The sequence below is a fragment of the Pteropus medius genome, unplaced genomic scaffold (assembly GCF_902729225.1).
Source record: "Pteropus medius unplaced genomic scaffold, Ma_sr-lr_union100, whole genome shotgun sequence".
Taxonomy (NCBI): Eukaryota; Metazoa; Chordata; class Mammalia; order Chiroptera; family Pteropodidae; genus Pteropus; species Pteropus medius.
This window is the reverse complement of record NW_024355008.1, coordinates 10,154,099-10,180,665: the sequence shown is the minus strand read 5'-3', so window position 1 is coordinate 10,180,665 and position 26,567 is coordinate 10,154,099. Positions and strand designations below refer to the sequence as shown.

Genomic DNA, 26,567 nt, shown 5'->3' with positions numbered 1-26,567 from the left:
TTCATTTCCTCCATGCTCATTTAACTCACCAAAAGCTGATATGATAATATCGTTAACAAGTGAGGGTTTCATAATTTTACAAAGGTAAATGAGTAAGAACAAAAACACATTAAATTTGTAAAAAGAAAAAAATGAAATAAATGTGTACAAAAGTCCATGTCCACACATATACAAATGCATGCACACACACACACATACGCACACACATACACACACACACACGCACACTGTGTTCCTTTGTTTAGAAGTAAAATCACTCACTCACTCATTGTGTACCTGTCGCATCTGTGAGACAAACCAAATAATTTGTTTCTCCAACACATCATTCTAAGTAAACATAGAATAAGTGAGCAATAGCACAAGAGTTATGTAAAAGGTGCCAAAAAGAACTTGGGCAGTTCTGTAGGAATTCAGAAAAGGGTAAAATCTGGGAAGAATTTAGAGAACAGAGTTGTATGTTATGGACAGGCAAGAGATTGGCCTGAACTCTACAGGTGGTCTGTATTAGAAAGTAGTGGGGAATTCTCAAAAATGGATAGATGGAATGGGTTCACAGGACAGGTGTGACTGGGGATGTCCTGGAAGCAGAGGGAAGCCAGCTGATGGTTGGAGCATGATGAGATTGATAAGTCAGGAAAGATTGATCCAAATCTGGCTCTAAGACTGATCATTTTCATATTTTCACAGATGAAATACAGAAATGGTGACCATTTGTCAGTTAGCCTATATTCAGTTTGCCTAAATTTGACAGAACCTTGTCCAAAGGCTTTTCATGGAATAATTTTGAAAACATTTAGTTTTTTTGTATAGAAAGATAAATCTTTTAAAAAAAGTTTCCCTATGTTTTGTAACTGTGCAAAAACTTTTACTTATTTAAAATGAATTTTCCTCTTCTCTTTCTCTTCAATTCAAACTAGCCTTGTCTGGTCTAACTGCACCATGACTCATTGATTCTTTCCTTTTCTTTCCACTTTTGCACATACTGCATGTCCACTCCTTTAATCATTAAACCCTTAAGACATCAGAAGATTCTGGTCAGCGTCAATCAGTCTTAGGAACAAAGCCTCGGGTCTGTTGACCACAGAAACAGAGTTTCCGTCAAACTAAAGACAACATCTTTACTTCAGTTGTGTTTTGGCTCTAGACCCATGAACATGGAACAACCTTACCAGCTCCATCCCCTCAAACCAGACAGAACGTTTCCATGACTGACATCAGGACCTGGTGCAATAATCAACTGCTTTCTACCTTAGTCTTAACCAATCAGTAGAGCCCATGGCCCCAACTCCCTTAGCTACCATGACTAATGGTTTTCCCCATATGTAACCTATCCCCTAGAGGCCATCAGGGAGCTAGGTCTTAAGAGCACTAGCTCTTAAAGAGCTAGTTTATTTAATAAACCTCTACTTTCTTTGCTGCAAACTCCTATTCAGGTCTCAGTGGGCTTTAATGAGTGCAGACAAATGAACGCCTTGAGTTTGGTAATGGTTTACCAATTTTTATTCCTTTTGGAGTCTTTCTTCCCCAACTTTTCTTTCCATTTGAAATTTAACTTTAAGTCTGTACATGTATTTTACTCTGCCCTTTCTATCTTTTCTCCTTTAACTCAAGGTTTTTTCTTCCACTTCTTTAAAATGTTCTGTCTCCTCTTGGCATGCTTTCCTTCTTACACACACACACACACACATACACACACATACACACAATCTTATAGTATATATATATACATACATGCACACATATTCATTTATTTATAATATGTATGGAAATATGTATTTTTTTGCTTCATTTACTATTATCCCTTTATTCCAATATAATAAAAAGCAACCTCAAATCTGTTTCTCAGATTTGCTGTGTTTCTTTGAACTTGGGGATTTCCTTTCACTTAATCTTCCCTTTCCTGCAAGTTCTTTGGCTTCCCACTTACTATATTTACAACATCTATAGTTACTAAACCAAATAAAGACTCCTGGTCTGACAATTGGACAAAATATTTGAAAACACAGATGTCCTTGAGTCATGTGGTTTCACTGCCCATATTTCACCCCTTTCTCCTAAATCTCCTTCCTTTGAGAGTCAGATGATCTAGACACCTAGAAACAGAACTAAGATGGGTGGGTGCTGGATATGTTGTTTTATTACCTGACATTTGCCAGGAACATCTTTTCGGTGGAGGGGGTGGAGAAAATTTTACATCTGTGTCTGTGCTGCAAAAAACACACAGGCAGGGACACACCCACTTGGAAACAAGGCTTGGAAGTGGGAGGGAACAAGAACCGGAGGTACCCTCCTCCAAGGGGCAGGAGTCAGCTAATAACTACCCAACGTGCAGGAGCACTCACCCTGCACTGGAGGCATCAGAGACAAGACCAGAGCCTTGCTTTTCTGTAAGTACCTACTTGTGGCTGGAGACTGTTCCCTAACTGTTCAAGGTTGCAAAACTTGATGAGTAAAGCTCTCATTCATTGAGAAATGACCCAAGTAGTGAGTCAGAGGTAAGGCCACTTTAAAAATGTAGTATAATTTTCCAATTATTTTTTATCCTTAGAATGGGGTAAATAAGCCAAACATCTGGAGTAAGCCGCTGTCAGGAGAGTCTTATCAGCTATCGGCCTTGCAGGTGGTGGTGCCAGGGAAGGTGGAGTGTGCCAAGCTGCTTGCCAGGGACCACCAGGTGACACCGAGCCTGTGGAGATGTGTTCCAGCTCTTTCCTCTGTGCATGCCAGCTCCTCCTGTTGAAAACAGCTAAGCCTGCTGTTGGATTTCTTAAAATTCTGGCACCAGAGGGACTTCTCTAGGGACAAACTGACCTCACAGGAAGAACTTTATTTCCGAGATCCTAGCAGGTTTTGTTGCCTCTGGACTGCTTTTTGCGATAGTTCTTAGGAAGTACGAGTCTCTCTCATATCGGCATCTGTCCGTGTTTGCCGCTACCAACACTGAGGAAGACCTGGTAAGGCTCTATTCCTGGATGTCCTGAACAGCCTGAACCCTGAAGCTGCTCCTCTTGCTTCCAAAGGCATTTTCTAGTTATCGGGACCATAGACACACTGGAAGCAGCCAGGAGGAAATCAAGAGAAAAGCTGAAGTTTTCAATATTCAAAAAAGACTGTGGTGGTGGTTGATGTAGAGGACACTGAGTCCACTGAAGAGCTTTGTAATTGTTGCACTAATTTGTTTTGTCTCTGTGGCCCAGCCAGGGAGGGATCAGTACATATCTGGGGCACAGAGGGGAATATACGTGAGAGCCTCAGAGGCCATTTTGCTTAGCCCTGACTCACCCCGACTCTCCAGTGAAGCAGAAAGGAGGAACATCACACCAGCCTTTAACCATTATTGCGAATCCCCAAGAGTTATTACACAGTCCCTCCCCAAATATACATTTAACCTTAGTTGTGGTTCAACTAAAACTACTGGCTCAAGGAAAACTGTAAAAGAGGAGATAGGATGAGGCGGGAAGAGGAAGAAGAGAGAACCAGGATTAAGGCGAAAGGGGACTTAGAGATGAAGGAGGAGGAGGAAATTGGTGAGAAAGGAGAACTAGTTGGCCCTTTTGTGAGTGCCATGCCCCATAACAAGGGGGCCCGGGTTTCTGAGGCATGGGAATATTTTCACCTGGCCCCTGCTCGTGCTGGGCACCATCCCAACCAATATGCCACCTGCCGCCTGTGTGGCAGGCAGGTGAGCCGTGGCCCTGGGGTTAACGTGGGCACCACAGCTCTGTGGAAGCATCTGAAGAGCATGCATAGAAAAGAGCTGGAGAGCGGCCATGGTCAGGCAGGGCAGCACCAGGACCCAAAACCCCCAGGGCCCCCGCTCACACTAGGTATCGAGGGCGACTGGGCCAGGATCCTGGAGCAGGTGGGTGCCTTGGCATTATGGGCCAGCCAAAGAGAAAAAGAGGTTCTTAGGAGGGAGAGGGCAGTGGAATGGCGGGAGAGGGCTGTGGAAAGGAGAGAGCGAACTCTGGAGGAGGTGGGAAGGGCCATGCTGGAGATGAAATGGAAGATGAAGGCTGAGAAGGAGGCCTGCCAGAGGGAGGCAGACAAGCCTGCAGCAGCTCATCCCTTCCATTTCGTTTAAATCGGGCTTGGGGAAATCTATTTTAAAAACACCAAATTTAGACTCATAGCAAAGAGCCATTTTAGTTTCAGCTTAAATATATATAGCAAAGCAATTTAGTGGGATTTTTTTTTAAGAGAAAAAGTGCATAGTATAAGTTAATCTCAGCAGTTCTGAATTGACCAAATGCTTATCTATAGGTTTTCTGGAGTAGTACTGACCAAAACTTTAAAATGTACTAACCAAAGGTAAATATTTTGCCATCATGGGTCTGTGAGTTGTTCTGGGGCAGAATGTACCAGCTTGTCAGGACTGAATAGTGAAAATAGTAGGGTTTATGTCTCGCACTTGGTTTTGGTGAAGCTAAAGGTTTTGACGGTTGAGGCTGGTCGGGAAGCTAGAATGTGCCTAGGTGACTAACTCACTCTAAGAAACTCCAGGAGCAGAGCTTAGGCTGCCTGAGACACAGGAGTTTGCACACACGCTGGTAATGATCTGAGAACTGGATACAACGCTCGTTCTGTGGAATCCAGCATTGGAAGGACACAGAAGCTTGAGCCTGAGATCTCCAGGCTCTTCCAAAGTTTATCTTTCTCTCATTGTTGCAGTGTTGTACCAAACTGCTTATAGTAAAGCTGTTTTATCACTATAACTTGTTTGTATCTTGTCTTTTCAACAATTTAACACATAAGTAATTAATGAGTAATTAGCACAAAGAAAAAGACTTTTCAGCTCACTTGAATTAAACATAAAGATAGAGGACATAAAAATTTATTCATAAATATTTAAAAATACAATCTCGTTTCATATTAGATTGTTATAGGAGAAAGACTTAGTGAGGGAGAGATGAAAGAAACTCAGAAATAAAATGAAAAAGATGGAGAGATAAGGTAAATAAGGAGAAATAAAGAAGAGGCAGAAAAGTTAAAAAGAAAAAGGAATGGAGAAAAAACGTAAATGTAAGAGAAGAGAGACAGCTTCCTAGAAAAAATTCGCCGTGGAAAGAGAGAGCATGACTGCCTTGGAGAAGGAAAGAGAGAACATTTTCTTAGATTCCAAGGTCAGTTTGAATGAGCTAAGTTGCTTCTGTGTTGTCCCCACAGAACACACAGACCACTCATCCATTTGAGCAGCAGGTTTTGGATTTTATTCCTGCCTCTGACATACTAATTGCATATCATTCACTGTTGTCAGATTTTTTTAAAACTCTTTATCTTTAAATATTCAGAGATGTTAAAAAAAAAAAAAAGAGAAAGAGCCTATGAGTTTATAGAAAGAGAAAAATTCCCTGGGCTGCTGAAGCTATGCCTAAAATGTTAACTCAAGAATAGAATAAAAACAAAGTAGGAATGACTCTGGCCTTTGTAGGGGAGCTGACTTTTTTTTTTAACAATTCCTCTGGAACTTTTTATTTTTTAACTGGGTTGGGAGTGGAGAAAGCGGGGATGGTAAACTGGGGAGACAAGAAGATCTAAAGACAGTATCTCATTGTCTTATAGATAGCCCAAGTGCCTTATGGGCACTGACCTCCCTGAAAGCCAACAGGATCCTAGTATAATAATGGCATTTTGCCTCTTGCAGTCTTCATTTGTGGGATTCCCTCTTGTTGTTTGCTCTTAGACTCTATCAGCAGCTTTAACAGAAAGCTCTGTCTTCTCTGTGAGGTGTTTGTAGAAAAAACACAAGTCTAAATAGCAGGCTTGTGAAAAAATCAGGCTATACTGCAGTCTTGTAATCACCATTTTTTTTTCTAGAAACCTGCTTGTTATTAAAAATTTCACTTCTCATGTGGTTTCCCCACTGGGGTATGGTGTCCCTTTGAGGGTCCCCTCTAGCTGTGTGAAAGCTCAGGTGCTCACCACCTCAGCAATGATAGCAGCTGGCAATCATGTGGCTGGACACTTGGACTCAGCCTTATTGTGCCACAAGATATAGAAAATATTAAAAAGAAAAGAAAAGAGGCTGCAATACCTAACCTTACACACACACACACACGCGCACATATGCACACACAAAGCACATACCTGTAATAAAACTTAAGAATGAATATTTACATACAAAGATTCAGGCTTTGCAACACAAAAATTAAATAAACAAATTGTGCAAACAGTTACTGAAGCCATCTTGCTAAACTCCAACTTGTGTTTTAGATTATAGAATCTGTTTTACATGGTTCTTATTATTACAAGGCTCTCTTCCTTCTTAGGCATTTTAACCCCAACTGCTTTTGTTTCCTATGTTTTATGTTAGGTAGTTTTCTTTATGTTTTTTTTTTTCCTAAATTTTGTCAAACATAATAACAATAAAGAATGACAAGGACAGGTCCCATGTAAATGAGCATAAAGTACAGGCATAAAAGAGAAAGGCATGGCTTGTGGGAAGACTGAATTGTTGAGTCAGCTCTGCAGTTTTCATGTATTTCTCTTGTGCCTCCTTTCACTGCATCACCAGAGTTGGGTGTAGACGGCCAGGGACTCTTGGCTGAGGGATTTGTTGGCTCAGCATCTTTTACTCTAATGTGAAAATATACTACGTGATTGGGCCCTGAGGTTTAAGTTGAAGGTCCCCTTTCCATCCCAGCTATAGAGCGAGGATGCGCGCCATGTTGGAACTAGAGAAGCCTCACTCTGGGGCACGCACGAGAACATGGTAACCACAGATGCGATACTTTTCTTGGACAGTCTTGGCATGTCTAAACTTGAAAGGCATCATCATTAGAATAATATGGAGGTTTTTCTGTTTTACATAAAAACTAAATTAACCATAAACTTTATAACTCTAATGAGTCACACTGGAAAACACTGCTCACAACTTACCAAATCTCTATTGTTCCAATAGAGGCTGCCGCTGTAGTGAATGGGTAGCATACAGTAGGCAGCCAATATGTGCATGTTGACTTAGTTGCTTTCCAAGGAATGAAGGGCGGTGGTAGGAAATTACGCTTCCCAACACTTAAGGAAGTCTGATGGTAGATACTTTACATAGGTTCTTTCATTTGATCCTAACATCACCCTTGTGAGGTTGGGATCATTCTCTCTGTTCACTAACAAGAAAGCTAAGGAGCTGAGATTCCAGGGCTGGCATTAATAATTGATGGAGGAGAATTCAGACTCAGGTCTATCAGATTCTACAATCTATATTCTGTTTTTTTTTCATTATCCCACACTGTCTCTTAGATTTATGAATATAAATACAGAGAAAAGAAGGAGTGAAAGAGTAAGTAAATGACAGATAGTGGGAGGAAAGAAATAGTCTTGAGACATTTACTATGTGTCATGTATTTTATTACTGTGCATAAATTTAATTCGCCTAAGAACCTTGTGAAATATTTATTACGACCCCAGTTTTAGAGATGAGTTAGATGAGACCCATGGGGGTTAATTACTTGGTGAGGATATGTAGCTAGTAAGTGGGAAAATTAGGATTTAACATTAGTTCTATCTGCCCCTGAAGCACGATCTCCTTTCATTATACAATCCTGCTTGAATATGGGCATGTTAAATTCTCATCTCAGCTTGGTCCTTTATTAGTGACTCAGCCAGTTGCTCAGACTCTCCAGGCCCCAATTTCTCATCTGTAAAATGACAGATGTCCTACCTATTTTAGAGGCTTCTTAGGAGCATCACATGATAAAAGTATGCTGCAAAAGAACTTTGAAGAGTTCATAAGTTATTAAAAATACAATGAGGATTATAAAAATATTAGAGCGAGGAATCGCTAATATTTGGCAAGATCTTAAAAGATCCACAGACAAGCCATGTCCTGTAGCTGGTTAAGTGGATCTGGCGAGAGATTATTCACTAATTCCCCAGGAAGGAAGGTTCTCTGGTTTTCCCACCCAACACCTGGGCAAGAATAGGTACAGAACTGGAAATTTGATAACATGTAAGACAATGTCCTTTTTTTAAAAAATCGAAATACTTGACTTGAATCTTATGGTTATATACCTGGAGTGAGTCCATATTACCTATAAACATTGGCACCAAGAACCTACCAGAAATTCTTATAAGAAACAAAAACATCTATCAAATATTATCCCATAGGTTATTTGTTTTGTTTAGATTACTGAAATGAAGTCCACTGACAAAACCGAAAATTAATTGTAGCAGAACAATTTAAATCTTTTTCTGTATGCTCAGGACTATAATAACACTTATCCAAAAGCTAATATATAAAGTCAACAAAAGACACAAATACTTGAATAATGCTTATATATGCTTATCTAAAACCATCCCACAGAGTCTGAGCTAAAATTTGTACTCAACTGTCAAATTAAATGACTGATATTCAGCAGGGCTAGAAATCATGTTATTTAATGTTATTAGGAAGAGAAAAAACTACAGTATGAGTATAATTTTTTCTCTTGCTATGTAATAGGAAACGTTTGAGAGTTAGTGGCGATATTTATTTTATTTAGGGTTTTTGAAAGCTTAAATGAAGTCACAATGCTGAAAGACAGTTGATTAACACACTTAATAGTAATATTGACAAAAACAGCAAAACAATGTTTATTGAGCACTTAATATATGCTATATTATGCACTAAGAACTTTTCCTACATTATTTCATTTGATTCTTAATAACAATAACAATGCACAGATACTCTTCTTATCCCCTTCAAACTGACTAAAAAGATGTGAAATAATTTGCCCAAGGTCACAGCCAGCAAGAAGAAGGGCCAGCAGGTGAGCTCAAATCCCAATGATTAGGGGCTGGGAAGTACCCGTAAGAAATTGAAATCAGAGGGCCTTACTTTACTTCATTTTTCTTCTGCCCTTTCTCCTACTGCCTGAGAAATAGTCAGTGCTCTGAAGGAATACAGAAGGGAACATTTCCTCTTATTAACTTCAAAATAAGAACAATGGGAAAGCTGGTACAAGAAATGGGTTAGAACAAATTAAATGTCAGCTGAGCATAAAACTCATCCTTTTACCAGGAGTCACACTGCTTTCTGCCCTACTTTTCTTTCACTATCTACTTCGATTTTTATTGAAGAGGAATTTAAGCTATTGTGACTATTTTTCCAGGAAAATTAAGTACTAAAAATTATAGAGCACATGTTCTGAGAGCCCTAAGTTAGAAAGTAAGCATTCCCATAAGCTTTGTATTCTTTCTCACCAGAAATTAATTTGCCGTGGGCCAAGAAGTAATATCCTTTGGAAAAACATTCTGAACAATGATGCAAACTGACACACCTTGGCATATTATACTATAGATTTTCAAAGGCTTTTATGTGACTCACCTCTCCTAAGAAATCCATGGAGTTATTTTCCACAATCATGGGGATTTCTGGCTTAGCTTAAAGGCAAATAGAACACAGTTAGTGGCAACAAATGCCATCCTACCTGACCGTGTGTGTGTGATTTTGTGTGTGTGTGTGTGTGCGTGCGTGCGCATGAGAGAGAGAGAGAGAGAGAGAGAGAGAGAGAGATTCATCATTTGTCAAATATTTATTAAACACTCACTCTGTGCCTGGCAGTATGCCTAGGAAACAAAGAAGGACAAATCATCTTCCCTGTCCTCAAAAAAATTTGTATTTTCATGCAAAACACACATACATAAACTAGAAATTAAAATATACTGAGATATGTACCATAATTGAGGACATGTATGATTTGAAGAAAGCTTTAAGAGAAGCTGCTAACCCAACGTTGGGGGGATAAGAGAAGTCTTTTGAAACATCCAACAGATACTTGAATGATGATTATCAATGAGTCAAGTGAAATGGGGACTATAGAAGAGGGGAGGGGCAGGTGGTGGGGAAAGAGAAGAGAGGAGTATTTTGTGTCTGAAGGCCATACAGTATAATTTATAGACCTCTGAAGAGACAGGGAAAACACTTGATACTTGTTTAGTTGCCTGGCACTAGAAAATATCAGGGACTATTTCAGTGATTTTGTTGTCCTGCTAGACTGTAACTGCCTCAAAACCAGATTGTTTTACTCATTTCTCCATCTCTAGCACTTAACAGTGCCCAGTACAAAGCAGACACTGAGTAGTACATCATGTTGAACTTAAGTAAGTTCTTGAGTACAGCAAAGCTGTCTATGAACCAGTGGAGAAAATATTAAGGCCCTATCCAAGTGTCCTCAATGCCTGCAAATCCACTGGGCATTTGCCTCTACTTACTGAGGCCTCTTGCTAGGCACACCTATGACTCTCTCCTAAGGATTTACTGGGGTTATGGGTGCAGACTGAGTCCACAAGTAGGGCAAACTTTAAGTCCTAGAGAGTTCATGGTAATAACAGATCCCCCAGCTTCCTTGCCTTCATTTGGGAAAACTCTGATGTGTATTCTCCCAGAATTCCCTGGGGCATTGAGCTCTAAGCCCATAGCTCGGTTGTGTACATTCTATTATCTTCCTTCCCTTCTGATGTTTCTTCTACTTCTGATGTTTTCTAGGATTACCTCTTAAATGAATTAATTTAACTCAAATAATTGTCTCAGTGGTTTCTTTCAGGGGAACACAAACCAAGCTACAATCCTAAAACACTAACAGGAGGAAGGGTATTTCTGACTTCCTATTAATAACAAATACCAGTAGAATGAAGGACTCAAAAGAAAAAGCAATTACTAAAAGTTGCAGGAGCGATAGAGATTCTTTTCGAATCAAGTTTAAAGTTAAGGAGTGGGGGAGTGCAAATCTGTGATGGCAGATGACTTCCCTCTAAATAAAGTATAGTTAAAGAAGACTAATGAGGGAAATGCAGGCAGTAGCAGAGGAGCTGGGCAAGCTTCTGATCCCTGGTCTGTTAGAGAATGAAGACATTGTTCAGGAAGAAGAAATTAGCTGTCTTTATTTAGATACATGTTTTTAGCTTTCATGTTTTTAGTTTTGGCTTATTCTATATGAGGAATCACCAAGAGATGCAAAGTAGGTTCTGAATAAGATACATATTGACTTCTGTGCTAGGGCCACTATAATATACGTTTGGGTGACCCGCACAAATAGGTTAAAAACTAGATAGGTTCTCCTAACACAACCTAGCTGGCCCATTTGCTAAAGGAGAAAGACAGGAAGTGGGGAAAATCTAATTCTATTAACAAGTAAGCAGTCTCATATCTTTAAGTATCCACTGAAAGGAGTTCGAAGAAGAAACGAAAAGAAATGTAGAGACAGAGCGATTTAGAGACAGACAGGGTGATGAGTGAAATGTGAAAGAGTCAAAAGTATTCAAGACCAAGATGAAGGTATTTTAACATAGCAAAGAAATACAGGGCACGGTTTAAACATTGACAAGGTAATTAGATTGGGTTATGGTACAAAAACCCATGGTCAAATGGGACACAGTTTGCCTAACTTAGAATTAATATTTCTTTGCACATCCCAGGTGACTGTCTTCATTGCTTTGCCAGTAGTTAGGCCAGATGAGCCAGTTTTATGTTTGTGCTAAGACAGTTACAGCCCAGTAAGTGAGCTGACGGTGATAACAAAAATATGAGCAGACATTTTAAACTTTTCACAGAACATTATTTAGGCTCCATAAGAAACCCGACCATCAAGGTGATTGGTTATTTCCTAGTCCATTAATGTGGAGAGATGGAGAAGAAGGGAAGGAGGGAGAAAGGAAGGAAGAGCTGGAGGAAGAAGGCAAGATCCAGAGAGAGAGAGAGATAAAGGAAAAGCTATAAGCAAGTGACTTCAAACTAAATTAACCTTGGCAGTAGCTATGCCATCTTTATGAAGTACACCATCTTTATGAACTTTCCTTCAAAATACTGAATTATGTAAACTCTAATAATAATGCAATATGATTCTAAGTAAAATGTAAAAACAAATTTTTTTTTTCACTTGTTCTGTCATTTGGGGAACTGAGGAAAAAAATCTAGCAGCCGATAACCTTACATTCTGTGAAGTTATTTTCTTTTCATTTACCTTATTCTCAAAACCAATTAACTGCTCATTCACATCACTGCTTTTCTCTTTGCCTTAATTTAAAAATGTCATTTTGAAAAACACAGTTCTTGGTCACAAAGATGAACAAAGGTATTCAAAGCTAGGGGTTTCTGTTTATTAATATTTCCTTATATCACTGAACAAAATAGAAAATTTAGATTTCCCTCTCAATTTGGACCCTACAGGGTCAGAGGGCCATCCCTTCAGGCTCCTTTGCTGGTGGAGCTGGACAATCTTCACTTCACTTGGCTTTGGTGAGGGTAAGGGGATCCCTGTAGAGTTTCTTTGAAGCTGTATGTATCATTTTCCTTTTTTCACACTGGCTTTATTCTGTATTGCTCCAGCAAGCAACTAAGATGATTAGGCAACTAAGCAATTAGACTTTGGAATTTATAATTAAAGAGCTCTCTAGAATTCTTAGAAAACATTAAAATTGTAAATAAGGTAGTGACCACCAGAAAATTGACCAATCTATGGTTTCCATGTGATTTTATTCTATTAACTGAATCGCCATTCTTTTACTTCTTACCCTCATCCCCACCCTCAACATGAATGACAAGTGTCAAGGTAAACAGAACTCCAGAATAGCTACCCTTACATGGCTGCATTCCAGCTAACAGGGTGCTTCCTCTCTAAGGGAAAGTGAGGCAGGAGACTTTGAAGGAGAATGGCGAGGGATCCAGAAAACAGAAACTCTTACCAAAAACCTTGATTGTAGTAGAACTCCTTAAGATTTTGCCAGGCCTGACTATGACGTGGCAAGAGAACTTCCGGTCATCATCATGAATTTGGACTGGAGAGAGGTAGAGCCCATAGTCCGTGCCTAGCTTGACTCTGTCTTTAAATAATATGGAATTGCTGATGGAGTGATCTCCAGTAATAAGTGTTTCCTGAGTTCCATTATCCTCCTGGTGAGAAAAATAATTACCAGTTATTGAGCACTCAGCTGTGCCAGCTCTGTGCTAGGTATTCCACATGTACTAATTCATTTATATCTTGTAAAAATAGAGATTATGAATGAAGAATTGAAATTAAGAGATATTTAATGTTACTAGACAAAGTTTCATTACACTTAACTTTCAGTTAAAAACTCCTGTCACCTTTTTCTAACATGAATAGAAACTTGCTGCTCTTCTGATTAGAACTTCCCCTTCGTAACTCTTTACAAGTTGCATATCTGGGATGGGATTTGGGAGGCACAGCACTGGGGGCTAATGGCAGATCATAATTCTCAGTTCAAGTTCAAAGTTCAGAAATCTTAATACTAAGATGTACTGAGGAGGCTGTATCAATTCTACTTATTAAATTTTCACCTGAATCAGATGATCAAAGTCACCCTCTCTTCCCAGCATTACTTCAGAAAAGGTCTCATTTTAGTTCTCCTCAGAGCCAGGACTCTAATGAGATAAGGAGACTCTCGTATGGCATGAAATTTAAGGCGGTATTAATTCTCTGGGTCTTGTACTTGCAGGATGAGCACCTGAAAGTGAGTGCTCCTTAAATTTTGTGCTGTAGGCTCCTCCTTGCCTTCTCACCTCAGTCTAGTCACTGTCTTTGCCCTTCTGCCTTATTTCTGTTTCTGTGCTACCTCAAAGAGGACACATGATGAGTAGGCTGTAAATGTTAATCTGAATTTTGGAGATTAGAGTTTATTTGGAGTACCTGGTTCCTTTATTCCATATCCTTTCTTGGGTTTGTGAGAAAAATCCCCATTATTCTTGCCCTACTCAGAATGTCTATAGACAAAAGTCCTGGGAGTGTCACAGTGTTGGTCAATGTGAGTAAATGTGCAAAGGACCCAGTGAGGAGGGTGCTCTTGAGGGGCTACAAGGGTAGAGGAAGGGTTATGTCCTCATACCCCTTTAGTATGACTCAATCATCTTAATTGAGTTGCTTTGAAAACATTGATCCATAAGCTTCTTCTCTGGAGATTTGAACTCAGTTTTACTGGTTGAGACCCGGGTTGGGGCATTTTTCTTTTTAAAAAAAGGTCCTCAGAGGAGCTAGGGCTGAGACCCACTTGTCCAACTCTAAACCACAGTTGAATCGTTATGCTCAGAAGCCAAGAGAAATGGAGGCAATCAAAGTTTACAAGAGTGAACGCTAATGTATCTGATGGGGCAGAAGTCGTAAAATAGTAAAAAATGGAAATTTGTTACTCGGAATCTCTAGTTTAAAAAAATTAGACAGATTGGGGTAGAAGAAATGAACACCAGGTGAGTGAGAGAATTCTAGTATGGGCTGGGAGCTTAAACAGTGGAAACAGGAACGTAGACTTCTTAAATCGTTTATGTAGATGTTTCCTGAATATACTTAGTAAAAACTCTTATGTAAGACACAATCTTTAAGTGATTATGGCTAACATTGGTGTCAGATTTATAAACAGATGTATATAAACAGTACTGCATGCAGAGAGAGAAGCATACGCTACTTAAGATGTTCTCTTAAGCAACGTACATTCCTTTATACCCACATAAAAGGCTCTGTGCTGCTGTCCTCTTGACGAAGAAGGGTAAAAAAATTTAAAGGGAGAGAGTTTAAATTCTGGAAACAGGGACTCCAGAAAGACCCCTAAGTATTGGGTGGCAACAGCACAAAAAAGTGGAAGGCATTTCACTCAGCGTCTGCTAATCTGGAGACCAATAATTAAGGAGCCAGGCTCCCCCTGCAGGTCCTCCAGCACAAGTTGAATTTTACAGCTCCTGCTTTAAGCACAGGGACTGTTTTTATGAGGATCTTGAAGTTCAAAATGCTTCTTGGTCATTTAGTAAATGACTAGCCACCTGGAACATTTCCATCTGTCACTTTGTTGTGGGAAGAAAGGCAGTCAAAAGCTGAGGTTGGAGACTGGTGAGAAAAACTGCTTTTTCCTTTGTATTGTGACTAGCCAGGGTGGTTTCATGGATGGTGAAAAGATACCAAAGAAAAAAAAATTTTTTTCAGAAGTTGTTTTTTTTTGTTTGTTTTTGTTTTTCTGGGCAGTTAACTGTTGTAGAGGGAAGGGTTTGTTTCTTTGTTAGAAAAGATGGAATTCAGTTGCAAAGCATGCCCTGTAACCTACAACATCCAAAGATCCTAAGACAATCTAGAGTCTCAGTTATAAAAGGGCTGAGGCGAGAACCTGCATGTGAGTAGGTGACTTCACGGAGCAAATGGGAGGAGAGGTGGAAAAAACTAGTGCGAGCAAACAATGAAATGTCTAGAGCTGAGAGAGGGAGAAGTAATACCAATATTATGCTTTGACCACTACTAAAATTTTATATTCTTATTAATCATAGTTTAAATTTATTTAGAGCCTACTATATTTAAGGCACTGTGCAAAGTTCTTTCAAGTCTTATCTTATTTGCTCCTTACAACAAAAAACTGAGGATAAGTAACTTCCTCAAAGGTCACACAAAGCAAAAGGTACTTAAGTCACAACATTAGAAAGCAGAGATGCCAAGGACAAGGAAGAAATAAGCCTCAGCAATAACATGCATTAATGAAAACCAAACCATCACATAAAACTTTCTGGAGTATTAGAAATGACAAACAAAAGAAATTCCAGGAGGCCAGAGGCCTTTATATACTTTGTAGATCATTGAGGTGTGGGCAATTTGCTGATTAAAAGGGCCCTTGGGAGTCATATAGCCTATGACTGGGGTCATAGAGTATACTTCAACTCCCACCTGATACAGATGATCATAGAGTCTGCAGGAAACAGATTGATAAGGGTGGGTGGGTGGGGTCTTACGCAGAGTCTTTATTCTTGCCTTTTGTCCTCTTCTCGTTTTTCAAAGAAAAAATTTTGACAACTTTTTTTTTAATATTAACAAATATTTGTAGAACTTCCTAGGACTTTCAGCTTGATGAACCTTTATGATTTAATGGGAAATGTAGATTGAACTAGCAAACCTACGCTAGTCCTGACACTCAATAGATGTGCAACACATATGAACTCACTGTCCTCCAGCTTCACTGATGATTGACCAGCTACCTGATGAGTATTCATTATCTGCTTGACTAAATTGAGAAATTTTGGAGAGTAACAAAACTAACTCTTTAGAGATTAGTTTTTATACAAACTGAGTATGAGCATGTGCTAAGTTACTTAGTTGCATTATCTTATTTATACCTACAATAATACTATGATGTCAATACTATAATGATCCCCTTTTAAAGATGAGGGGACTAAAACTTAGGTTAGACAACACATCTATAATATGACTTCTGAGACAAAAGGAAAAACGTATGCCCCTATGTGCACCTATCAAAATATCTTAACATATTTTGACCAAGCAGTAAAGCTAACAAAAACTCTACAATTAAAACTTAAAAAAAAAAAAAAAAAAAAAAGACTGCATAAAGCCTACATTGCTCTATCTGTTCTCCTCTGTCAACTTTTATACATGTGCCCATGGGGGACATGATGCCATGAAGGCCCAGGAACCACAGGCTGATTGAAAAATACTGTTCCTTGAACAGTATAGCAGGGTGTCAAAACAAACAAACAACATTCCAATAAAATGTTGGAATTTTATTCATTATGGATTTTCCCTAAATTTTCATTTTAAAAAATATTTTATTAATGTTCATAGCTTGATTATTGATTTTTTGGGGCACTCTCTTAAATTGTGCACTAAAGGTGAGGGCTCTACTCACCCTAATCCTAGGTCCTAGGTTACACAGCTAGTATAAGGTAAAAGCAGGACTTGAAAACAAGAATTTCCCTCCAAAATTCATGTTGTTAATGACTTTGCTATATATAGCCTCACAAAAATAGTAGAATGAACAATTCTTGTCCTTTCTGCTTAAAGTCTATTTGAGGAGAAGAAATTCACGAGAAAAGCAAATACAAAATCAGACCCATAGAAAAGAAATAGATGCATATTTAAGTTACATACAGGTATTGGATAAACTACTTTGCACGATGAAAGCTGGGTCAAGTCATACTGAATCATGATTACGTCTTCCCTATGTTCCTTAAAGACCTCACAAACCTGAAAATAAGTGGTGGAAGGCTTCCTTTTTTTTTTTTTTTTTTTTTAGTAGAAGCAGAATTTTCAATCCAGAAAAGGGGCCTTGGTATACTATTTGATTTAGTGACATTATTTCATCTCTGAGATAGGCCAAGCTTCATGTTAGAGCTGGCTGTGTTGACCACAGCAAATGGCAGGTGTTGAGTGTATAGAACTCATTCAATAAATTCTGTTAACTGTATTGATTGCTACTTCTTTATCTACAAACTGCTTCCTATCTTCACATTTCCTCCATTTATTTCCCATCCATTCAGTGCTATCAAAGTAGCTGCTTGCAAAGCTCTTCGCATCCACTTTGTAAACAACAAAGACAATATTTTTCTAATCATCGAAATTGGTTGTCAACACTTTGTAGATTGCTAGCACTTTAATTTTGATCATGGTGAAGACAATTAAGGTCAGCTGTCACCAGGTAGAAGGTGACAGTTTTGTTTTCCGAACAGTGAGGCTTTCGGGCATGGGAAATCAGCATTGTTTATAGCACCATTTCATTTTCTGATTAAGTATAAAACATTGTAAATACTAAAGAAGAGTATATTGAAAGATGCATTTATAGATAAACTTTTATTTGTTCATTCATTTGTTTGGTTTTAGAATGTTAATTTTCTTTCCTTATTTGTGTTTTTACTTATTTTTATTTTTCAATTATTCTTGACATTTAATATTATAATAGCTTTGGGTATATAGCATAGTAGTTAGATATTTATATAAATTACAAAGTGATCCCCCTGGTTAGTCTAGTCTCCACCTGGCACCATACATAGTTATGAAAATATTATTGACTATATTCCCTATGCTGCATTTAAATCTCTGTGACTATTTTGTAAGTGCCATACTTTATCATCAGCAAATTATCTTCTTTCATTAGTAGGTTGTCTTTTAGTTTTGTTGATGGTTTCCTTCACTGTGCAAAAACTTTAGTTTGATGTGGTCCCATTTGTTTATTTTTTCTTTTGTTTCTATTGCTCAAGGACATACATTAAAAAAATATTCATCCACTAAAGGGTTAATATCTAAAACTTATAAAGAACTTATAAAACCTAACACCAAAAAAAAAAAAATTCCAATTAAAAGCAGAGGACCTGAATAGACATTTCTCCAGAGGACTTATAGATGGCCAATAGACATGAAAAGATGTTCACTGTCACTAATCAACAGAGAAATGTAAATTAAAACCGCAATGAGATATCACTTAACGTCTGTCAGATGGCTTTCATCAGTACATCAACAAACAACAAGTTTTGGTGAGGATATGAAGAAAAGGGAACCCTCGTGAACTGTTGGAGAGATTGCAAATTGGTACAGTCACTATGGAAATATTTTGGAGGTTCCTCGAAAAATCAAAAATAGAACTACCTTATGATTCAGCAATTTCACTTCTGGGTATTTATCTGAAGAAATCTGAAATGCTAATTCAAAAAGATATATGGATCCCTATGTTCATTGCAGCATTATTTACAATAGCCAAGATATAGAAACAACCTAAATGTCTATTAATAGACAATTGAATAAAGAAGGTGTGGTACATCCGTGGAATGGACTATCACCCAATCATAAAAAGGAATGAAATCTTACCATTTGTGACAACATTGATAGACCTAGAGAGTATTACGCTAAGTGAAATAAGTCAGACAAAGAAAGGCAAAAACCATATGATCTCACTTATATATGGAATCTAAAGAATAGAACAACAGAAACAAAACAGAAACAGACTCATAGATACAGAGAACAAACTGATGGTTGGCAGCTAGGAGAGGGGTTGGGGGCTGAATGAAAAGGTGAAGGGATTAAGAAGTACAAATTAGTAGTTACAAAATAATCACAGGGATGTAAAGTAGAGCATAGGGAATGCAGTCAATAATATTGTAATAACTATGTATGGTGCCAAGTGGGTACTAGACTTTTATTGGAGGAACCACTTTATAAATTATATAAATGTCTAATCACTGTGCTGCACACCTGGAACTAATATAATATTTAATGTCAACTGTCATTGAAAATAAAAATAAATAAAAATAAAAAAGAAAGTTAACATCCCCGAAGCAAAATAGGTCAATAAATAAATTTTTATCTATAAATGTTTCCTTTCAATATTTTGTTCTTTAATTTTTATATAAAACATCACAAATATTAAAGAAAAGTATATTGAAAAGAAAGATACGTTTATTAAAATTTAAAGAAATATAAGCATCTAGGCTCTAGTTATATGCCTTTATCACTAATATTGAACTATTTGCTGAAATATTCCTCTCCTCGTCATGATTTTAAAGAGAAAAATTGTGAGTTTCTCTTTATTCACAAACTTTGGGAACAAACATTTTCTCAACAACCCTCTCCCATATCAACTTGTACTCATAGATCCCAAGATCTTGGTGTTATTTCCTGGCCAATTGTTCTTTAATTATTCAGCTCAAACGTTATCTTCGAAAGAAGTTTTCTCGGGTCCATCTAGTCAGAATCGAACTATATCCCCTGTATTTTTTACATTTTTTAATCAAAATTTTACTTCATAGTAGGAAATATGTCCAGTATAGTTTGTGTTTCTGAAGGTCACAGCACTCGAAACATATCCTCATATGTTTATTAGATCGAATTGAAATTTATACTGCGGGAAATCAGGACATTAGTTTGGAATGAAAACAGAATATTAGAGTGTATATAGAAGCTCGCAGAATTTCCCTGATGACTATTGCACATTTGTGCCCCAGGATATAAAATGAGAAAAAGATCACTTCTCCTTTATCTATCAATTGCATCCCATCTAAACACACTCATATTCTGTACTTTCTTATATATCACCCCATCATTCGCATGGACACCAGTGTCCGCTGAAGGGTTAACCTTGTGTGTTTACTTAATTATTTCTCATGCTAGATTGATGTTGGGTATCTTGTCTATTTGCATCTGATGACAGTCTACTTCAGTGTAGTCACAATCCTGGAATGTAAGTTCCCCAAACGCAGAGGATGCACTCCATGAGCACATTTAACACAGCCTTAGTATGGGATCAGATACACATACCAAATAATTTTCTAATGATAACCGAGGATCCCAATAATAACCTTTTTCCGTGAGGATCATAACTGAATTAATTAGATTTTATAAAATTCCACCTATAGGAAGACATGGCTTTTGTTTTCCAGTGACTTAGATTAAAATAATTTTAGTTTGTAAAATTGTTTCCAGGATTTAACACGAGCTTGAAGTGGAAGCGTGTGCAGCTTCTCAGAGTTACTGAATTCAATATAGCAGTTTTCTGCCTTCCTGAGTTCATCTTCACCTCATCTCTGCTTTTAACCTTTTTCTAAAAGCCACAGTATATCATGGTTGTGAGAACAATTGACTTATCATTATAATTATTATTGCTAGTTCAACAAGATACTAAAAATCTAAAATAGGGATTTGAGAGGATATTTATGTCCTCTGTAGACCTATAACAGTTATGACATGAAGAGCTTCATTTTATTTCTTAATATGAGGAAATGAGATAATTTCATATCAGACTTGCTGAATCCCACAGGCGCCAAGAATGTGGAGCACAGATGTAAATCAGGGGAGCAAATAGATTTTGACATTTAAAAAGGGAATGCACAGTAGGAATTTAATCAGCACATTTCCTAATATAATATTCCCTTTGAAGAGAAGTTTCTCTCAAAAAAGATTCCTCAAGTGTGCATGGTGATGCATTCTTTAAAGTGACAGCATGGCTTGAGGTTCTAACAGAAGTTTAGGACTCACTCTCTCAGCGTGTGACCTTAGGTGTACTTTCTCTGCCTCTCATTTATTCTAAATGTCCTGGCAGAATCCAAAGATAGTGTCTATTTAGCCTTCTCAGTTTCTTTAAAGAAAACTACTAGATAAGGATGCCTTATCAGTTATCTAGTCACTGATACTCAATGAACTGCTATTCATTAACCAAACAGCCAGCATCAATTTAGTGACTGTCAATTTAATACGAGAACAACATACAGGACTGTGAGGAAGGAGACAAAGAGAAACAGATCCCTTCAATTATTTACTGAGTGCCTATGTTCTAGGGACCATATCAAATCCTAGGGATTTTTGAAGCGAGCGATGCAGCTTTTTGCTCTGGAGATGCTCAGCGTCATACAAAAGACACAGGTCAAGTAAAAGGCTTTTTACATTTGTTTGGAAAAACGAATTATACACCTTTAAGATAAGACACTACAGATCAACTTATTAGCCTCCAAAAGCCTCCACAGTAAAATTTTATTAAACTTTATTAGGATTTATTATTATTAAACTTTATTATGCCCATTGATATTTGAATTTATGAAAATTAGAATGAAAACTTTTTACCTATTGGTGGAAACTATTAAAAATATAAATAAGGTATAGAAAGTTTATTTCTCTAACTGTAATGTTAGTATAGTGGGTTTCTGCCCTCCCGAGGTCATTCCATTATAATTTTTTTAAGAACCACATTGTATTACATTTGTTAAGAAAAATGGACTTATATTAACGAGAGGCATAATATCCAGAAAACTTACATTTTAAAAAACAATCCTATGAAGGGAAAAGAATGTTTTCTGACGGATGACAAAGAGACATTGTAGACTTTAGAATAGTTTGAAGATGTTATTTTAGAATATTTTTTTCTTTTTATACTACTGACCAAAAAAAAAAAAAATCTAGATAAGGAAAAATTATCAGTAGGCTATTTTTTAAGGCCCACTTGTAAGTCAGTTATTTTGGATTTGCCACAGACCCAGAGGAATCTTTTTACGTGAAAGGTCTAGTTTCCAAGACATTCCATAAAAATCTAAGAAACTTATAATACAAATGATAAATCATGGAAATACAATATTTTACAAACTATAGACCTGCTACATTAATAGAGATCAATGAGTTATGCAGAATTTTAAAATTTTGTGTTTTTATTGTGATGACTATCTAAAAAATTAACCATATTCTAGATCACCTAAATGAATACCCTCTTATATAATTCTCAAAATTGTGTTTATAATTATAATTCTATTAGTTTTGTGTTATCATCCAATTTAACAGTATTAGAGGTCTGCTATACATACTGACTAATACCTGCTTCTCATCCAATATGCTTTCCTATTATTATTTGTTATTCATTTTTACTGCATTAATATTTAAAGATCATTGCAGTTATTCACTGAAAAGGGCAACACTTACCACCGACCATGCAAAGGTGAACTCAGATGAAATTTCTGAGGAGATATTTTGAAAGCATGGTATTTCCAGAGTCTCATTTATCTCTATTTCTATTGTATTGTTGCTTCTCCATTCATCCTGTGTAACTGTAACAAAACATAAGGTGGAAAAGACATAGATCTGTGGCTGGTTTATAAGGTGATTTTTTTCAAAGAAATGAGAATAGTTTAAATATGGTCCTAATCGTATAAATGGCAAAACACAGAGCCATCGAGAAGTTTGCTTATCTCTAAAAAATTATTGGGAATCTATCCTCTTAGAATCCAGCTCAAAATGTGGTATGTTCCTTTGCTTTACCCCCAAATTAGTGCTTTAGTTGTCAGATCATAATCAAATAGAATATAAAACTTTATAACCTAGTCGCTAATTATCTTTTCAGAATTTTTAGTAAACTAATTTTTTTTTAAGTCTGTGAACCTAAAACAGCAAAATTGAGCAGAAACACAGAGAGTTCTCTTGATGCCATGCTTGTAGCCTCCCCCACTATTAACTTCCCTAACCACACTGGTACATTTGTTATAATTGATGAACCTACACTGACGTATCATTAGCACCCAAAGTGCATAGTTTATTTACATTAAATTTCACTCTTGGTGGTGTACATTCTTGAGTTTTGACAAATGTATAATGATATGTGTCCACCATTGCAGTATCATACAGAATAATTTTCCTACCCTAAAAATCATCTGTGCTCTGCCTATCCATCCCTCCCTCCTACAAACTCTTGACAATCAACTGATCTTTTTACTGTTTTCATCATTTTCTCTATAGAGCTTATAAACATTCTTTTGTAGAAGGAATGATACTAAAAAATATATAAAGAAACCAAGGAATTAATGAACAATTTTCATTGTTAAAGTGATATGAGATAACTATCTGTTCTCTAGTCTTTGGGGGGAAAGTTTTATATATATGCATATGTGTGTGTGTGTGTGTGTGTATGTGTGTGTATGTATATGTACTTTCATCCATTTGTGACTAAACTATAACATCAAATGATAATTTTTTAAATGGAAACAATTCTATCATCCAAATATCCTGAAAATCTTATTTTCATTTTTTCTAAATCTTGTTTGCATGTGTTTTTTCATGTTTTGCAATTACATGAAACAGCAAATGTTACCGATATTTGTACTTAACAATGTTTTGCATGATTCTTAAACTATTTGTGGTTGACGTTTTAGAGGCTTAATGTCATCCATCATGTATACCCATCATCATTTGTTTAGTCACTTCCAATTACTGAATTGTTTGCTCTTTTAGTTTGGATTTTTACTTTGTTTAAACTATTAGAATCTATGTAGCAAAGATCATCTTTATACTAATAGCTTTCTTCTGACCATTCAACTACTTAAGGAAAATTCCCAGAAGTATGATTAATGGATCATGGAATATGAACTTTCTTCTTCTTATTAATAGTGTGTGTGTGTGTGTGTGTGTGTGTGTATTTATATATATATATTTTTAAGTGGAATATTTCTCAGCTTGAGATTGTTATATCTAGCTTTTAGAACTTTGTTAAATTTTAACCTCGCCTCAGTTTTAGCTATCCTCTTTACTGATAAGTCTTTCCTCTTCTTACCCTTAATTAAAACAAGACCTTCCTATTAGGGTACATCTTCTTGGCATCATTCTCAAATAGTGGTTGTTTATTTTCTTGTATCCTTATTTCTTCATGATCAGGAGGTGGGGTCAGTTACTTCCTTGCTCTCCATTGGTGCTTCCAACTATTACTTTATCCCCACAATTTAAAAGAAAAAAAGCACTGTCCTTAATGGTTAAAGGCATTGAGCTATAACAGTACTTCCAAATGGAGTTATTTGTATACCATCATCACATTTTTTTTGCATATTTACATACCACCATTACTACTATTTAATTTTATACTTTAAATTATTGTAATTGTTTTACTTACATAAATTTATTTTAGACAGAGACTTATCTAGGCCCTTAATATTTGTGTAGTCCATGAAATACACTTGATATGTTAATTATATTTTAATGTACCTTACCCAAACATACGAGTATCGAATTTTTGTAAAGTTTGTCCAGATTCTGAGATTGTCGTTAAAGAATTAAGAATATATCAAAAACAATAAATTAAAAATATAATGTCAGAAATTAAGTACTAATTTGATGGGAATGAAAATTTATTGGACATCACAAAAGATAGATTCATGAGTTGAAAAATAAGTCAATAGAAAATTTCTAAAGCGAACCACAGAAAAAAGAAAATATAGAAAAACATTAGGGATATGTATTAATTAAAAAGCATGCAAGCGTTAGAAATAACATGATTGAATTTCTATATAACCTAGAAACGGGGAAAATTTTTCTTAACTATGACTCAGAATCAGAACCATCAAGGAAAAAAGAGTGATAAGTTTTATTTCATAAAAGTAAGTTTTATTCTGTGCTGGAAACAATATCATAAGAAAGTAAGGATAGATGACAAACTAGGAAATATTTGCAACTTACATCACAAAGGGTTAATAGCTTTTATATACGGGGCACTTTCAGCATAAAGATAATAACCGTAATGAATTCAAACTCATTAATATTTTTAAATTCATGTGAATGCATGATACTTAACACAAAATACTTATTGCCACCTAAAAGTAAGAGTGAATCAATTCATTTTAAATCTGGTAAAAAGAAGGCATTAAGAATCAATTCTGCTTTTCTTTTCAAAACTGTTCATCTAGTAAATAATTTTTTGATGCGAAGAATTTTGTCTTTATAGAAATACTTCAGCTAACAAATGAAAGAATAATAAAATTAGAACATCACTATTTGGCAACCCATAATGAACTAATGAATCTCAGTAATACTCATCAGTGGCTGTTTATATTACATGGCCAGACATATGTCTCTGATGTAACTATACAACATCATCTATGAAGTACTCATGCCAAAAAATAAAAACAACAACAACAAAAACCTTAATGTGATCAAATGTCTCTGAACATAATTAAAAGATGAAAGAGGAACATGGAAATAACGTGGGAATGTAAGAGCAAAATACAGACTATGGTTAATTCTATAGGACAAATAATCAAGTTTACTCAACAAACACATTGCAAAAGAAAAATAAGAAATGTCAGATAGCCCTCAGGTTTAAAAATATTTATTAAATGATCACAATAAATTGAGTTTGTCTGGATCCTAACTCGAACAAAATGTAAAAATAAAAATTGAGGCCAACTGGATATTAGATGACATTAAGGACCTACTACTTTTATTAGTTCTGGCAGTGGTTTTATGGCTGTATATTTTTTACTACATTCTTATGTTTTTAAGATTCATTCTAAAATGAATAGGACATCTTGGATTTTCTTCAAAATAATCTAAGAGGGAAGAAGTTGATAAGGGTTTAAATGAAATGAGATTGTCTATGAGTTGATAATTTTTGAAAGTTGTATGTTCAGTACATGAGAGCTCATGATACTGTTCAATATAACTTTCTATTTGTTTGAAATTTTCCACAATTAGAGGTTTTTAAGTTTTTTTCATGAATCACCTAAAACCATCTTGAGTACTGCTGTAACACATTTTGAGAAATACAATCCCTCTTTTCCCCAATTAATTGCTATTATTTTCTAATCCAGAGGTTGTAAAACTGTGGCCTGTGGGCCAAATTTGTCTTGCTGTCTGATTTTGTAAGTAAGGTTCTATTGAAAAACAGCCAGACCCATTCACTTACATATTGTCTATAAGTGCTTTTATGCTCTGAAGGCAGAGCTGAATAGTTGTGACAGAGATTGTGTGGACCACAAAGCCTAAAGTATTTACTATCTAGCCCTTCGGAAAAAAAGTTTAAGGACGTTTGCTCTAATCTCCCAATCATCATCCATTATTCTTTGAAGAGGTCGATACCTAGATTGCGATCCCCTTACCCAGCCTAAACTCTGATATAATCCTGAGTGATTTCAGTGACCATACAGATGACCTATCTAATATCTGGCCTCTTAGTTCTTCTCATTCTCATCTCCACTAACTGTCCCTACTCAGTTTCAGCCATTCGCTCTTACAATCACATCTTGGACCTATCGTCATGCATACTTGCTCCACCTACAAAAATCACTAATTCAAATTTATAAACACCTTTTCCTTCAGTTTGTTTGTGCAAATAGTGCTATCTCATCTGTTCCATCTCTATTAGTACCATCTTGACTAGTCCCATTCTCTCTACTTTCTCCCATTCTTTTTAATACCTCAAATCCCTTGGCTCAATGTTTGTTTGTTTTTTCACCAATCGAAAGAGAATCCAACTGTAGTAGACTCCAACTATTTACTTTGTAATGACTTGACCCATTGCCAAGCACTGCTGGTGAAAGGCATAGTGCAAATTGATTTTGTTACACTTTCATGCCATAACCAAAT

The 26,567-nt window shown here is 36.5% G+C and overlaps 2 protein-coding genes across 5 annotated transcripts in view; one reads left to right on the top strand and one right to left on the bottom strand.

Annotated features, from left to right (window-relative positions):
- CD96 (CD96 molecule) overlaps positions 1-26,567 on the bottom strand; it is a 91,059-nt gene that overhangs the window by 55,551 nt on the left and 8,941 nt on the right. Inside the window, exons 3-5 of the mRNA XM_039856828.1 lie at positions 22,146-22,270; positions 12,661-12,868; positions 9,305-9,360 (exon numbers count right to left, since the gene is read on the bottom strand). Of these exons, the coding sequence (XP_039712762.1) occupies positions 9,305-9,360; positions 12,661-12,868; positions 22,146-22,270 (389 nt within the window). The remainder of the gene's footprint in view (positions 1-9,304; positions 9,361-12,660; positions 12,869-22,145; positions 22,271-26,567) is intronic.
- ZBED2 (zinc finger BED-type containing 2) lies at positions 1,324-4,715 on the top strand. 4 transcript variants are annotated; one of them, XM_039856830.1, is made up of 3 exons: positions 1,324-1,481; positions 2,225-2,387; positions 2,549-4,715. In XM_039856830.1, the coding sequence occupies exon 3, from the start codon at positions 3,449-3,451 to the stop codon at positions 4,082-4,084; it is 636 nt and encodes a 211-aa protein (XP_039712764.1). In that variant the 5' UTR covers positions 1,324-1,481; positions 2,225-2,387; positions 2,549-3,448; the 3' UTR covers positions 4,085-4,715. The 4 variants fall into 4 exon arrangements, with proteins under 4 accessions (XP_039712764.1, XP_039712767.1, XP_039712765.1 ...); XM_039856833.1 differs by lacking the exon at positions 2,225-2,387 and having other exon boundaries at positions 1,325-1,481; positions 2,621-4,715; XM_039856831.1 differs by lacking the exon at positions 1,324-1,481 and having other exon boundaries at positions 1,829-2,387; positions 2,621-4,715.

Bases quoted from the DNA above. Each gene is read 5' to 3' on its own strand.
- ZBED2 (XM_039856830.1), top strand. From the start codon at position 3,449: ATGAGGCGGGAAGAGGAAGAAGAGAGAACCAGGATTAAGGCGAAAGGG.